This window comes from Vicia villosa, linkage group LG6, assembly GCF_029867415.1.
Source record: "Vicia villosa cultivar HV-30 ecotype Madison, WI linkage group LG6, Vvil1.0, whole genome shotgun sequence".
NCBI classification, from domain to species: domain Eukaryota; kingdom Viridiplantae; phylum Streptophyta; class Magnoliopsida; order Fabales; family Fabaceae; genus Vicia; species Vicia villosa.
The window spans coordinates 5,457,976-5,474,886 of NC_081185.1; the positions used below are offsets into that span (position 1 = coordinate 5,457,976).

A 16,911-nucleotide genomic window follows, 5' to 3' on the forward strand; every position below is an offset into this window, starting at 1 on the left:
GCACCCTGCAACTGCAATAATTTGTGAGGTGTATGTCACCTGACAAACTCACACAACTAATCATCACTTTTCTTGTAGTGAATGTTCATTACAAAGAGAATCAAGAAAGATTACATTGTTTTCGACTTAACTTTGGTTCTATTAGTCGATTTTTCTTTTTTGAAACATTCTCAATTCTTTGGCAGAATGCTTTAATTTTGTTGTTCTATTGAAGATACAATTCGGACAATTGAAGTTAAATAGCACTGTGGTACGTATAGGTGTGTCGCTATTAACTGTATTTTACAATATTTCTATGCTTTTCTTCATTTTTTGTCTTAGTCATTTCCTAGCTTCGATATCACAACTTTTATAATAAAATACCATTAACTTTATCTGATTTTGATCATTTTTAAATAGATAACTAATATTTTCTCTCGGTTTATTTTTTTTCAATAGATAATGATATTCATTGAAACCAAAGGATACAAACGACTAAAAGAACAGCTACCTCTTCAAACATGAAAGAGGATGAAACATTAACTACTCTAAACTATTTCCAAGACGATAGCACTATAGCAGTAACACACTCGTCAAAACTAAAGATGCTAATTAATCCAATTACGAGAATAGATAAATTTAAAACAAAGAAGAAACGGAAGTCCCCAATTTAAAAATTATAATAGATAAATTAAAAAAAGCAGTAAGAGTTGGAATATGAAGCGTGGTCCCTGGCCACATTTCTCTTGGTTGGACGTCAAAGCCAAAGAAATATGTGATATATTTTTTTGGTTAAAACCATAAATTTAAATTAAAGCATCTAGTGGAAAAAATTGTATTTCGATGAATTAGTTCATCAAGATAAATTTTTGTTAAAAAATACAGTATTTATAGTATTTTTTTTATAAGAATAGAAACACTGGAAAAATTGGTCCATAATAGGGGAATCATACATGCTATGTTAAAAATAGAGAAACTCCACTATATTTAATTAGGTTTTTTAATTAGTCTATTAAAGATTAAAATAGACATAGACATGGTTACCAATATAACATTAACATGGACACATAATCTTCAACAAAAATAAAGAAAATAAAAATATTCATCTTAACTTTATGTGTAGGCATGAGACCCCAACATATACCTTTATAATATAAAGTGTTACTAATGAGATTTGGTTGAAAACTTATAAAGCATATAATGCTTATAAGCCTTTTCTTTGGTCACAATAGTTGAAGGAAAATCAGGATGATTAACAGAATCAGGAAAAGCTTGACTCTCCAAACACAGTCCAGCATGAGCTTTATACACATATCCATTTTTACCCTTCACATCCTTAATATAGTTCCCAGTATAAAACTGCAAACCAGGGGCATTTGTGTAAAGTGTCAAAACCCTACCAGATTTCTTGTCATGCACTTTTGCTGCTAGTTTAATCTTTTTTCCTTTTTCTCCATCCAACACATAGTTAATGTCATAACCCTTAGTTTCAGCTAATTGGTTGATTCTGCTTCCAATAATCTGTGGTTTGAGAAAATCATAAGCTGTTCCTTTCACATAAGCAAATTTTCCTGTAGGGATTAGTTTGCTATCAACAATTGTGATTTTTGAACCAAAGATTTGTATTACTTCATTGAGAATGTTGCCACTGTTTTGGCCTCCAATGTTCCAATATGCATGGTTTGCTAAATTCACTGGGGTTGGTTTGTTGAGAGCTTTTGCTTTCATTATTATGACCAATTGATTTTTTCCAGTTAGAGTGTAGCTCAAAGTTGCAATGAGGTCACCAGGAAATCCTAAAATATAAATAAACATAAATACAAATTTTATACATGTCAGAAATTCCATATATTTAATATTATTGCATTATATGGGTTGAATTCAAACCCATAAATTTTAATTAAGTTGGAAAAAATATTTATTATTCCGCCTAAATGTTTTTGAGTCTAATTTAAATACTAAAAAAAATACTATATGGATCATAATAAATTTGAATAAAAAATTAATTTATAATAATAAAAAATAAGATAAAATTAAATTTTTTATCCAAAAAAAATATTGTTAATTTAGATTTTACTAAAACTACTGAAATTGACTAGTTCAGTAAAGAAGAAAAAAAGAAGCATAAGATTTACCTTGTTCACCATCAAAACTATGGTAAGTGAAAGTAACAATTGGACTAGGACCTTCTCTTTGATACCTTTTAACTTTCCAAATAACATCACTGAATCCTCTTGATCCACCTAATACATTGCACAACAAGTTAGTAATTAATATATATAGCTTTGTAGCAAAAAAATAAAGGACTATATAAATCTTATTTTAATAATGTAAAAATTAAACATACCATGAAGTGTATTGTTTCCTTCATTAGCAACTAATTTATAATGCTTTCCATTTAGATTAAACTGAGCTCCTCCAATTCTGTTAGCAACTCGTCCAACAGTTGCTCCAAAGTATGTTGAATCATTCTGCAATAAATTAAGAGGTGAAATGCTGATAATTAGATTACTAAAAAATATTTAAAAAAGTAAAAGTACCATATATAAGAATTAAATTCATTATAGATGATAAAATATAAGAAATAAATTGTTATAACATATAAATAAATTTGACTTTTTTTTCTTTGTGGAAGAAAAAATTTGGGCCAGTTTGTTTTGGCTTTTTTTTAAAATAATTTTTAGAGTGTTATTAAATTTTGTGAAAATTTTTTTTACACAGAAACTTTTTATAAAAGCTTCAAATGTAAATTTTGTTTGAATAGTTATTTTTAAAATATGATTTTAGTTATCTCATCTATTTATGGGGAAAAAATTTGGATATCAAAATTTTTAAAAATCACTTAATTTTGAAGCTATTTCAAATAGATTTTCATAAAAATTATTTTTGAAATACAACTTTTTGAAAAAATTATGATTTTGACTAAGTTTTGGTCTTCAATAATGTTTATTTATGTTATAGGATGTCAAATTAAGTGTTTAATTTAAGAAAAAAAGAATATAAAAAAATTTATAATATTTTAAAAAACGGTTTTAAAAAATCTATTTTAAAAAATACGAAGAAAAAATCCATTTTTTTAAGCTGAAACGAACTGACTCTTTATAGATCTAAGAGCAATTGAGTGATTTATGCTTAAAGTATATTTTCATTTTCCACTGTAATAATTATGTGAAACACTACCCAAAAAAAAACAAAATCATGTTCACATAAAATGAAAGCTGCAACTAATTATTGTACATCCACATCATTGCAATTTGTAACCCCCTTATTCCCGGGGATCTCACAATTCTTTTTCTTTTCTTCTGCAGGATAATATGTTGCCCAGTTAAGACCTACACTTAGGTTTTTTTTCTTCTTTTTTTTCACACCTAGATCTACTACATCTACATATTATATGATTTAATTAAATAAGAAAATTTGACTGAATTTTAAAATTAGTATTTTATCAAAATAATCTAGGTGTTTAAATTTAAAATGATTCAAAATAAAATTATAAAAAATATTTAAAAAACAAAAAGCTATACAAAATTGAATATTATTGAAATGTATTTGGATATGATTTTATGAAAATTGCTTAAATCAAATCAAATTAATTAATTAAAACATATTTTGTATGCATCCGACATACTTAATTAATTTCATTCAATAATAAATTTTAATATATTATATGACATTATATCAAACCAATAATTTTAAGTTATATGACATAAATTTTTATCAATTATAATTGCGTCCCCTTCTCAGTTCTCACATTTTAAGTTAAAAAAATTTAAGTTGTTTGAATTTGAAAGAGAGAGATTAACCCTATAATGAGATATAATACATAAGCAAAACTATAATTTAGCTTAATTATAATTATTTTATAAAGCAAATTTCCAATTACTAATGTATTTATATTGAAGCTGATTTTTTGTCCTTTATTTAAATTTTGTTTATAAAAGAAATAATAATTGTAAACATTACAATTTTCTTTATAGCCAGCCAACCATGACTAATTGGAAGTCAAAGTGGAAAAGAACTAGTGGTCTCTGTAATATTGAATACGCAAAATATATCTATTTTTTTCAAAGGAGAACTTAATGTGGACCCAATATCAATAGATTGATAGATATACATAAAATCTATCATAATCAAATTATAGATAGATATATACAGAATGTAACTTTCAAAGCAAATAAAAATATATAGCCAAAAAAAGAAAATAAAAATAATTATGTACTGTTTTAAGTCAACAAAGGCATATCATATAAAATGATATCATATAAAATGAAATCTCTAACACACATCAAAATAAATTAGTCTTGCAATATAGCACAAAATTTTAGCAAAGATTAAACATAGATCAATAATTTAAAGGAAAACATAGATACAATTTTTTAGATTTGATTCTTACTATTTTCCAATGAAAATTTGACAAGTGTATAATTTCCTCTTATACGTATGTAAATTTTTCCTATTTTCACTCACTAAATCATATTTAGGTATATTTGTCATATTTTCATTGAAAAATAATAAGAACCACACCTAAAGAATTATACCTAAATTTTATCTTAATTTAAATCCATTTTACTCAACTAACACATATCAATTTAATAATCTCAACATATAAAATATAAAATATAAAATATTTAAAGACTATAATATTTACTAGATTAAAATAATATCATATGAACATCAAAATAAATATAATATTATGTATCTTTGGAGTATAAAAATAATAGAAGTTTTGCCAAAAATAAATTATTTTAATTAGCTTTTTTTCACTTTATTATATAGTAATTTTTTATTTTTTAAATAAATACTTTTGAAAAAGTATTGGCTTTAGGTGGATATTTTATGAGTGTACATGTGAAGGAAATTTGTCCACAAGGGACATGAGAGTTGTTTAGATTAGTAACAAATGGACTTATTCTATTGAGAGTTACGTTTTTCAATATATTCATTTAAATACTTAAATTTGTCAAAATTGAATACCCTATAATCATTTTAATACTATATTTTTAATTAAATATATAATCATTTTAATACTATATTTTTAATGAAATATATAATCAAGAGGTTTCTTCCAATAAATCATTCATATTTGAAGGAGTATATTAAAAAATCATTTATATTATTATTTTGAGAAAATTGAATTTTTTTCTTGACTCTAATGAATCTTCAAAATTCAATTTTATTATATAATTTATTATACTGAGAAAAAAATCTAAATGCAATAGCTATGACATGTTTGATCAATCTAAGTAAATATGATAGAGTAGACAACTCACAGTGTATTCCTTAATTGAATCATATCCAAGAATAACATCATCCAATTTTCCTAAACACAAATCACATACAAAAAACACACAAATATTAAAACATATCATAAAAAATTAAACAACATTGAAGAAAGAATAATATAAAGACAAAAAAATGATCATACTCATACCTTTCTTATCAGGAAGAACAAGAGACACAATGGAAGCACCCCAATTTGTAACTTTCAAAGAAACATCACCTTTCTTCAACTCAAATATCCCAATCTCCTCTTTCTCAACAGAACCATTCCCAAATCCAAAACCTACTATAAATACACATAGAAAAACCACAAAGATCTTGCTCATTTTTTTCCTTATGTTCAAACACTTTAGAATCAAAAATTGAAGAAAGGACTATAATAAATTAATGGATGATATAAAAAGGTAATTTTGAGAGATAGTGGGAACAAAGAGTGTATGAGGTATCTTCTACTTTGAGCTTGTTGTGAATGCTTATATGATACTGTGACTAGGAACATAGCTGGCCCCAAACGGACTTGGCATGTTATGTGGTGGTTCTTAATTGTCTTTTATGTGGTCCCTTATGGCCTTACTCTTAAATCAATAAGTTTCTATTTTCAAGAAGTAATAAAATAAAATGTTGACTAGAATATTTTTTCTATGATATCTAAATTTGACTCATTTACATTGACATCATCACGTGGTTCCTGTGGATGCATTGAATTATACTAGTTTAAAATAGGAGTTGGAATATACTTATTAGGATTTGCAAAGTTTAGGTCTGATCTTATAAAAATTCAAGTTTCAAATTAGATCTTTAATTTGTTATATATTAATCAATTTCTAAATTTGTATCTCATCTGTATGATAAAATAGTATAATATTTAAGCTTAGTTGTATTTTGCGTAAATATTTTAATAAGTAGTATAATACTATATATGTTTAAATGAAATTTCGAAAGAATAGGGAATTGATATTATATATGTTACATGTTGATTTCAAAAATATGAATATATAAATGATGTAGTATGCATAAAAAAATAATGATGTAGTAATGCTTGTTGCATATATCGAATAAGAAGTCGAGCATTGGAAATTTTTGGCTCGAATTGTGCAGATTCTGCGTCCGACATCAAAATCAAAATGACTGTTTTTATACCTTTTTGGATAGAGAATCAACTCACGAAACACATACATCGCCTAACAAGACATATGGGTCTTTTAAGGCATCCTAGTTTGTTTCAAATCTGAATACAATATTTTAATAGTTTCCGCAATTTTCTATTTTATTTCTGTTTCGGATTTAAAATTCGTTAGAGTTTCTATTTTGTTTCCGTTTATTTTTGTTTTGGATTAAAAGTCCAGTGATGTTTCTTTTTATGTATTTAAACATCTTTGGGTGTGGTCGTGAAGGTTATCTACTATCATAATTAAATTCAAGTATTTTCTCTTTTGGTAGATTCCAAAACTTTATTTGACATGTTTGTCGCTTGCAAATTTATGCTTTCGTTCTAGGCTTAGTGTTTGCTAATCCTTTGTGATTCCGAATGCGTCAGGTGGAATTAGAGAAAGTTTTCTCCTGTTTATTTTTGTAGCTTGATCAGTCGTGAGAGATCAACCATTGACTAGAGCATACCTTGACGAAACACATGACGATTTTACCACGACCCTAATTGTTTTTACTGAACAAATGGCGATTTAACATCTTATGTGAACAATGTCAACAACAACAGAAACCAATGAAGAGACTGTAGAAGGGAATCGATTAGGGTTCTTCGGGAGTGGATACAATCGTTCTATTATTGATGAAAATTAGAGTTTTGAAGTAGAAAAACTCGACGAGGATGAGATAAATGATCATGGAATTCGACATAACCGTGATTATTGAGTGAAAGCTAATTTTCTATTATTATACGGAACGATGAGAGATGAGAAGTTTCAAGATTGGTATATCGATGTTGATTGATTCTTCAAAGTCATGGACATCCCTAAGAACAAGCAACTTAAGATTGTGGCAATCAAGCTGAAGAGTAATGTCGATGTCTGGTGGGATAAGCTTGTTGTTTAGAGGCAAAGAAAGGGATCGGTCAAATATTGATGAATAGTGAAATAATTGATGCTAGAGTGTTTTTTAGCGGAGGATTGTGACCATATTCTTTATAAGATGTATATTGAGTGTGTTCATAAAAAGAGAAATGTAACTGAATACACAACCGAGTTCTTGTGTTTCTCTTAGCGTAATGAACTGGGAGAATCAGAGATCCCAAAGGTAGCTCGATACATCAGTGACTTAAAGGAATCTTTACAGGAGAATATGGGTTTGTAGACTATATGGAACGTGGTTGAGTCATCCAGTCTAACTTTAAAGGCATAATTAATGGAGAAATTGCCTAAAATTTCTCATCTTGTAGGTATTTTCCCTAAAATAACTTAGAATCAGAAGGAGACAAATAAAAGAGTGCATCAACCAGGGATTCCAACCTTGAGAATAATGGGACTAGCAGCCTTAGCAGTGTGCAACAAGGTAATACATTAGTTCTGAGGAAAAATAATCCATATGTTAAACCCACTAGAGACACGTGCTATTGTTGTAATGGAAGAGGTAATATATCAAATGTTTGTCCAACAAGGAGATTCGTTGTTGTTGCAGAAGAAAAGGAAGAGGAAAGAGAAGGACATGCAATTTAGAATAATGAATATGTAAGGCTTGAGTTTGCAGAGAAAGAATATGATAAGAGGGTAAATTTTATGTTGCATAGAATTTTACTATAATCTAAAGATGAAGGGCAACACAATAATTTGTTTAAAATACATTATTCTATCAAGAACAAGGTGTGTAATCTTATTGTGGATAGTGGCAACATGGAGAACTTGAGGTCACAGAAATTGGTAAATTATATAAATTTGTCCACATAACTCCATGAGAAGCCATACACCCTCGGTTGGATAACAAGGGCTCCCAAGTTCGAGTAACATAGCCTACAAGGTTCATATCTTCGTCGAAAAACATTATAGAGAAGAGGTACTTTGTGATGTTCTTGATATGGATGTTTTTCACATTTTACTTGGTAGGCCTATAAAATTTGATAATGATATCACTTATGGAGGAAGGGATTACATGATGTTGTTTACATGTGGTTGACATTCTTCTTTGCTTGCTCATTGAAAATTGACAGAACAACTTATTTACTAGGTCCTAGTAGTTTATGTTTGAGATTTGTGGTAGACCATGTTGTAGCAACCTGCCTAAAAATTAGAGCCGCCACCCACTTTATTTGGGCAAGTGAGAAACCCTTTAAAATGAGAGATTTGGGTAAGTATGTAAATTAGGCAAAGGGAAGGTGTTAGGAACCATTTGCCTCCCTTGTACTCAAGGGGACCCATTTAATCTTTAGGTTTAGGTTTTATAAAAAAGGGTTTGACAATTGTTCATGAATAGATTTAAAAAAGGTTAGCCTTTGCCCAAAAGGGTAAATCTCAGTTTTGATAAAGTCATTGTCAGATCGAGACAACAATGACTATAGGCCAAGGACCATGTATGGCAAAGAGGGCAAAACCTCAAGGATTTGATAAGGTCACTGTCAGATCGAGATAACAATGACCATGGCTAAGCCAAAATATATGTATAGTATATAAAAACACGGCCTCAATGCATCATTGGCCAAAAACCTTTAAAAGATAAAAAAACATTAAAATTCAACAGAAGCCCCAGATGTTCATCATTGGCCAAAACAAAGATTTTTAAAAGGGGGGCCTCATATTAAATCATTGGCCAAAGGTTTTTGAAAATAAGGTTTTCAAAAAGGAGGCCTCATAGATTAATCATTGGCCAAAAATATGCTTGAGTTTGTGATTGAGTTTGAATGATTTGAAATCGTGTTTAAGTGGTTTGAAAATTACGTTTGAAAGGGGTTTGAAAATTACGTCAGAAAGGGGAAAGGGTTTGTCAGCTCTTGTCAGTTGATCGACAATGGCGAATTAGGGATGTTCAAGACAAATCCTAAGATAAACCCTCAAAGGAAGAAGAGAAAAGCATAGTTTTTGGGTGTGTGAATTTATGGAAAAAAATACGTCAAAGTGAAAGAAGGGTCAATTGTTAGTTGGGTGAAAATATACAGTGAAGAATTGGCCTCCCCTAATGTGTATAAAAATGGTCTATTTATATTAGTCAAACTAGGGTTTTCTACACCCAATGGGCCTATTGCCCAATTAACTTAATAATTATAAAAAAATTAAAAATAAACCTAATAATAATAATATTAATAAAACCTAATTAAAAATACTAGTATTAATAAAAATTAATAGTGTTAAATACTAATAGTTAGTCATGTTAAAAAAAAAATAATCAAGACAAATGTTAGTAAAACCCAAAATACCCCAAAAAATGATAAACCCTTGTAATAATTGGGTCCAACGTTTGGGTCCTAAACACCTGTTAATTATGCCTGTTTTTTAACTCAACCTGGTTTATAAGAGAGCGGGTTTGACAATAGAAATGTCAAACCCCATGACTCTTAATTTTGAAACTTGATGGATTAACAGACGTAGATTTGATCGGGCAAATTTTGGGGTATGACACATGTACCCATGGAAGGCTTCCCTTTTATCCTTAACCTTCTCCCTCAATATTTATGATGTAGCAATCTCAGATACAACATTTAAGCCTCTGTAATATCTGTCGTCACATTTTATGAGAGCGTTACGCCCCCTCTGTTTCTATAACTTCCATGAAACTTTCCAACTCTCTTAACCATCATACCAACCTGATACCTCGTTCGCCCAACTAGATGTGTACCTCATTTACCACCGACTTTGTTCATTGTACTCACGTTGGGGAACCTCGATTTACCCTGCCTCATAATTCGAATTCGAGCAATCTTCACATCCAACCTCCTAGATATGTGCCAACCTCTTGCTCTTTGACCCCACTTCTTTATACAATTGGAAAATTTCACTTTGATAATTTTTAGAGTGTATATAAGCCCCCGATCACAAGTTCAAATGGACCGGTGTCTTCCCTCGCTGACTCCTAAAATTCCCAGTATGATAAGTCTAACCGTTCCCCATGATCCAACGACTATAGATTACCTGTGTGTGTCAGTGGGTTTTAAAAACAATGATGGGCACGTGTCCTGTCAGAATCCTTCGTCATTCCCTCATGATGAAATTTTGTTATAAGGAAATCACTACCCCCGTGCTCCTATTCCCTAGCCCCTTCGGATTTTCAACCAGGACTTAAAGTCATTCTTCCCTGCTCTATCTTCATTACTCTCATTTTCTTATATGCTCTAAGACTACTTTCGCCTTTTCCTTTTCATCAACGCGCTTCAACCTTTCCTCCTCATCACCTAGGTAAATTTCTTCCCATTCTCCATTTTTTCCTTTTCTAATTATGGTGCTTATACGAGAGTGTGATGATTCAGGGAAAGTACATGTTCCCCGAAACGCCCAGGAGAGAAGTAAACTATGGGCTAAATGCATGAAGGAATGTGAGGGTCATTAGGGACAACCAGAGTTCCACCAAATCATAAGAGAAGTCTATGGTGATGTTTTCTCGCCTCTTAGAGACACTGATTCTAAGTTGTCCCTCTCCTTAGGTTCCGTAGAAGTCTTGATGGAAATGGATGGGTCCTTCATTAATTCAAAAGTCTTGAGTTATGGTCACAACATGGTGGTTCTCAGTGATATTGGAAAACTCCATTCCAACATGAACTTATCCTCCACAATAAAAAAAAAAGGACGTGATACTAGAGCCTTGTATTGACGGAGAAAGAGTTTACACATATTGGCCTAGAGGAGAATCCAATGGCTGGGGATTTATAAAAGCCCTTGAGAAAGTTAGTAAGGCATAGTCTGTAGATCCTACTCTAGTATTGTTTTTCTCTTTTTATTTAGTTGAAAGGAGCGCACAAAGGCAGCTGGGTTTCCATCAACGGATCCCCTGGAAGAAGTTTCCTCCAAGCCTATGCCTTCAACTACGAATGGTTTAAAGTCCAATTGCTCCGTGTCAAATGAGGGGCTAGATTCCCCCAAGTTTTATATGTGATGGATGGGATCCATTGCTTCCCATGTTACAAGACGAACAATCCATATTTCATTTATGATTTGATTACGACATGCTGAACATAGACGAGATCCAAGCGTTGGCCCTTTTAGATTCTTTCAAATTGAAAAAGGTTAAAGACCTCGTGAACATGGTCGGTAATCTAGAAAAGATCTTGAAATATCTGGGTAAGGCTTATAAGCCCTTTGTAATGTACCTCATTATTTAAAACATTATTTTATAACTATTTTCTTTCTTCTTTTATCAGAGAAAATGGAAGCTGCTAACATCAAGGTACAGGGGAAACTAATGGTCGCAGCTAGAGTCAGACAAGGTGATTAGGCTGCCTTGAAATTCGACATGTCTGGTCTCCAAACTCAGACACTAACGAGAAAAAAGACATACTCCAGCAAAATAGCTCAGAGAACTATAGAGTCCTATAGTTATTTCGTTATGTCATACCCTAATTTTTAACCTTAATATCCCTTATCATATGCATTGTTTCAATTAGATTAGGATCACATGCTTGGCCCTCTTTTGCCTCTATAAACTTTGATCTCACCTAAACAAGGAATACCAGAAACCTATGTATTTATTTTTTTTATTTTTGTAATTCTTATGCTTCACTCACCACTAATCAAATTACTAAAATAAGTCTTGTTTGTTTTGTTTTGGTAGGGCTTTGAATCTAGAAGTTCAGGTGATGGTTGCTTAATTAGGGTTTTGAATTTGCTCAAGTCAAAAGACTAACTCTCAGGCCATTTCAAGATATGTTCAGATGTTTATTTCCATGTCTTCGTCAAAGTTTTCTCAAGATTAAGTGCATTAGGGTTTCACTTGTGTGCGCTTAAGTATTTCATCATGTTTTCAATCGAGAATACTATTGAGCTAAAGTGTTGATTCTCCTTAGATGTCTCAAGAAATTTCTTCAACTTACGTGCCCTCAAGAGCAGTTGAATTAGGTCTTCTCCATTTTTTATGCTTGCATGTTGGTAGTGATTCTTCAGCTGAAGTTCATTGTGCTAGGTTTTCTCCTTAAGGACGTCATGGTGCAATAAAAAAACACACAACAATCAAAAAACAGATAAAGTTCTGGAGAACTACGATGCTCTGATTTTCTCATTTCACATTGGAGGTGCATAGGCATAGGGTTCAGGAAACCCTGTCGAGCACAATAATAACAAACATTTATGCATTGCATTACCCTAGATAGTAGGTTTGTCTTCTTTTCTTTTTGCACATCTGTGAGTTTAGAAACAACAAGAGTGGATGTGGAGTACCACGGACGTGAGGGAGGCTAATATCTCCCCCCTGGGGAACCGACTTCCTTACCCATTTCTTTGTTGTGAGACATTGTTATTAACCATTTGAGGTTTGCTGCATTCCCTTTCCCCTGATGGGATAAATATGTTCAGTGGCGACTCAGTGTTTTTTCCGTTATCGACAGAGTCCAGAGTCAACTTTTCCTAGAGTCTAGAGTCTACTTTGTCAAGAGCCCAGAGTCTGCTTTGTCCAGAACTCAGAGTTTTCTTTGTCTAGAGCCAACATTGTGTTTTCATTATCTTAAGATTTCGCACACTTAATGAAACTATTAGTATACAAAATTATTCTCTATACTTTGTTATCACAAAAAATTAAAGATGGTAGATGTAGAATAAAAATTTTCCCACCAAAACTGACGGAATAATGAATCAAATGAAAAGTTTAGCCGACCATTAGAGAAAAGCTTCAAACACGGTTCTATTTTTTAACAATATTTAAAGCTCCAAGTTCTCTATTCCATATCCCGTACCAAAATAAAAAATAAATAGATAAATGTTTGGGTTTTAATAGCATCAGACCCAAAAACATAAAATGGTCCAAACCATATGTCTGGTACGAAAAACTAAATATATGTGTTATCACCATTCTAAACTAGTCTATAGAAAAAACATGAGAATTATAGGCTTTTCTCTTAGCTTTTCAACACTTACTTGTACGCGTCAATCTAATACTCACAACCATGTTATAATCAGCACAACGAAAAAGGATTAAAAGACTATTTATTCAAAATATATAATATAAAGAAATAAACTAAAACTTATTTATGTATCATGTTTTAAAACATATTTAAACACTAATATTAACTTATTAAGCTGTCAAAATGTCAAAGTACAAAGCTGGAAAAGAAGTATAAAAAATGCACCAATCAAATTGCACTACACTTAAACTTTTGCACTCCGATCAAAATTTTGGTTAAAGACTAAAATCAAAGATAAAATTATAACAAAACTAAATTATGCAATTTGATAAGCAAGTCCTTATCCTAAAATTCAAGAAATATGAAAATCATGAACAACTTCTTCAACAAACAAAGCAAAGAAAATGATAATTAAGAAAATATTACATTATAAGTAATAAAATTCTCATAGGATATAAAAATTCTTTTAACTCTTTAAGTGTTTAATTTATATGCTTATAAAGTAGTGGCTTGTTGGAATCGGTTGAAGAGGTGAGGGAAGAAGTTTGAAATTACTTTAAATTGAAGTTTTTCGAACTGGAAGTGTCGAGGCCGGTGTTGGATGGAATTGTTTTCAAGGGGTTGGGCACGATGGAGAGAGATTTTCTCGAGGAGCCTTTCTCGGAGGAGGAGATTAGAGAGGCGGTTTGGAGTTGTGATGGTTTGAAGAGCCCGGGTCCGGATGGTTATTCTTTTCATTTCATTAATAAATGTTGGTCTTTCTTTAAAGATGATTTTGTAAAGTGTTTTGAGGATTTCTTTAGAGGGGATCATCTTTCAAAATCCATCATTTCTTCTTTTTTGACTTTGGTTCCTAAAGTTTCTAATCCTTTAGGATTGGAGGATTATAGACCAATTTTTTTAGTTGGGTGCATTTACATAGTTATCCCTAAACTCTTGGATTGTAGGTTGAATAAGGTGTTAGACTCAATTATCTCTAATTGTCAAAGTGCTCTTGTTCCGGGTAGGCAACTTCTAGATGGTGTTTTGGTGGCTAATGAAGTGGTGGATTTTTTTCAAAAGGAAGGTAAACCTTGTCTATTCTTTAAAGTTGATTTCAAAAAGGCTTACGATAAAGTTAATTGGAACTTTCTTAGACACATGTTTAGAAGGATGGAGTTTGATTCTCTTTGGTTGTGGTGGATGGAGGCTTTAGTATTCACAAGTGACATGTCGGTGTTGGTTAATGGAAGTCCTACAAAGGAGTTTGTGGTGGAGAGGGGTTTAAGACAAGGAGATCCTCTTTCTCCTTTTCTTTTTGTTATTGCAGCGGGAGGTCTTAAGGGTTTGGTTAATAAAGCGGTGGAAATGGAGATTTTATGGGCTTTAATATCAACGGAAAGTGTAATATTGATATCCTTCAATTTGCGGATGACACTTTGTTGGTAGGTGATGGAAGTTGGAATCATATTCGGGCTATTAAAGCGGTGTTGAGGGGTTTTGAACTTGTTTCGGGTCTCAGAATAAATTATCACAAAAGCAATATTATTGGTATTAATGTAAATACTATTTTTTTTGGAAACTGCTTCTTCTTTTCTTTCTTGTAGCGTGGAAGACAAAGACTTTCTCTTTCTCGGTATTCCTATAGGATCTAATCCTAGGAGGATTGCTTCGTGGAGTAGTCTTGTGTCTAAAATAAAGAAAAGATTATCTTTTTGGAAGGAGAGGTGGCTTAGTTTTGTGGGTAGGATCACTTTTCTCAAATCCACTTTAAGTAGCCTAGCCATATTTACTTTATCTTTTTACAAAGCTCCGGTCAAAATTATTAAGGAAATGACTAGGATTCAAAGTAATTTTCTTTGGGTTGGTGTGAAGGAGATTAGAAAGATTCATTAGGTGAGTTGGAAAGATTTATGTCTTCCGAGAGAAAAAGGGGGGCTTGGATTAAGAAGGATGGGGGAGTTTAATTTGGCGCTTCTTAATAAGTGGCGGTGGAGGATTTTTATCGGAAGAAAATGCTTTGTCGTATCATGCTTTGAAGATTGTTATCTTTTTCTTAGTTTACCTTGTATTCCTCTATGTCCGGTTAACATTCATGACAAGGCTTTTGTCGAAATTTGGAAGATGTTAGTTCCTCATAACATAAAAGCTTTTGGGTGAAGATGTTTTATTGAGAGGCTTCCAACAAGAGATTTGCTCTCTCATCGAGGTATCATTAATAATAATTGCGATGTTTCTTGTGTTTTTTGTAGCATATTTCCCGAATCTTCGTCCCACTCTTTGTTGTTTAGTCATGTTACCGGTTTGATTTGGAAGAAAGTGGCGGATTGGATTGATTTTGTGGATTATAAAGGAGGTAGCTTATTGGAGAGCTTTGCTAAAGTGGTGTTATTTTTGTAAAAGTAAGGCAGTTAAAAAAGGTAAAGAGGGAAGCATTTGGTTGACAATTGTTTGGAGCTTGTGGATTCTTAGGAATGACATCATTTTTAAAGAGGAAGGTTGGGATATTTTGGAAGTGGTTGGTAATATTAAAGCCATGGTTTGGAGGTGGTCTTTAATAGAAAATATTACACATACCAATTGTAACTTTTATGAGTTTTGTAAAAACCATTTATTTTATATCTCTTAGGTTTTATTTGGTGTGTAGTTTTTCTTTTCCGATATGTATTATTGGATCCTTTTGTAACCGGATTTGAGAATTTCTATTCTCTTTTCAATGAAACTTGCTTAGAAAAATAATCATAACACATCATGAAAACTAACACTACCATAAGTTTGAATAAAATCTAACATTCACACTTGAAATATATTCACAGAAATATTAAAATGAGTTTATTCATATTGTAATGTGAACAAGGTAAGGGTTTGAAAAATTCTAACGTCACTAGACTAAAAATCTAGGAGGATAAAAGAACATTTAAATGAGAATATGAGGATTGAACTCTATAGCAATGTATTTTATTTTCAACTTCTTTTATTCATTTCTTTTGTTTTCTTTTTCTTTTCTTTTCTAATTAACAGCATATTTAGCTACACGTCTATAGTAATGTCTTATTATTAAATAAAAAAGAAAGTTGAAAAGCATGTAGCTTGGGTTGAATATAGTCATTCATCGTGTGAAAAACCTAAAACTTGTGTTGAATAGAGACATTCATGGACAATATACAAATGAAATATTTGAAAAATTCAAACGCGCATATATTATTATTGAGGTAAGATGATTCATCGTCCCAACCAAAATTGTTTGCGTAAGAAAAAATGATAAATATTTAATGGTATAACATGATGTAGGAAAGAAAAAAAAATGGTAATAAAAATTATTTAAAATATCTATGTTGTTACGTTTTTCTATATTGTTGATATATTCTTTTTCTCATTGATCCAAAAAAATATAAGTATTAAAAGTAAAGAAATTTGGAGATATTTGAATTGGGAAATGACTTTTAGGCATCAATTATTTATTATAAAAAGTTTTTAGACATTTGACATATCAATTTAATAACTATAATTTTAAGAAGTTTACTTTTCATTTTGCTTTTACATTTTGCTTTTTACTTGTCTTAATTCGCAATTGGCGTGTAATTTTCTTACTGAACTCTTGCTGATGAATTTCTTGTAATTCTCCTTGAGAAATATTCTTCCCTTGTCAATAGATTTCTTGCTTAAAAGAAAAAAATCTAAAGATTTGA

The 16,911-nt window shown here is 31.1% G+C and overlaps 1 protein-coding gene across 1 annotated transcript; it reads right to left on the bottom strand.

The window, feature by feature from the left end:
• Window positions 1-961: 961 nt before the first annotated feature.
• LOC131608809 (uncharacterized) lies at window positions 962-5,783 on the bottom strand. Its single transcript, XM_058880355.1, has 5 exons — window positions 5,411-5,783; window positions 5,250-5,299; window positions 2,327-2,450; window positions 2,115-2,222; window positions 962-1,775 (listed from the first exon to the last, which is right to left on the bottom strand). Exons 1-5 carry the CDS (start codon window positions 5,583-5,585, stop codon window positions 1,144-1,146), a joined length of 1,089 nt encoding a protein of 362 aa, XP_058736338.1. The 5' UTR covers window positions 5,586-5,783; the 3' UTR covers window positions 962-1,143.
• Between the last annotated feature and the right edge of the window lie 11,128 nt (window positions 5,784-16,911).

Excerpts from the sequence above, each read along its gene's own strand:
- LOC131608809 (XM_058880355.1), bottom strand. The coding sequence starts at position 5,585 with ATGAGCAAGATCTTTGTGGTTTTTCTATGTGTATTTATAGTAGGTTTT. Across the intron at positions 5,300-5,410 it reads TGTTCTTCCTGATAAGAAAG|GAAAATTGGATGATGTTATT; the intron begins GTATGAGTATGA and ends ATTTGTGTTTAG. Across the intron at positions 2,451-5,249 it reads ATTCAATTAAGGAATACACT|AATGATTCAACATACTTTGG; the intron begins GTGAGTTGTCTA and ends AATTTATTGCAG.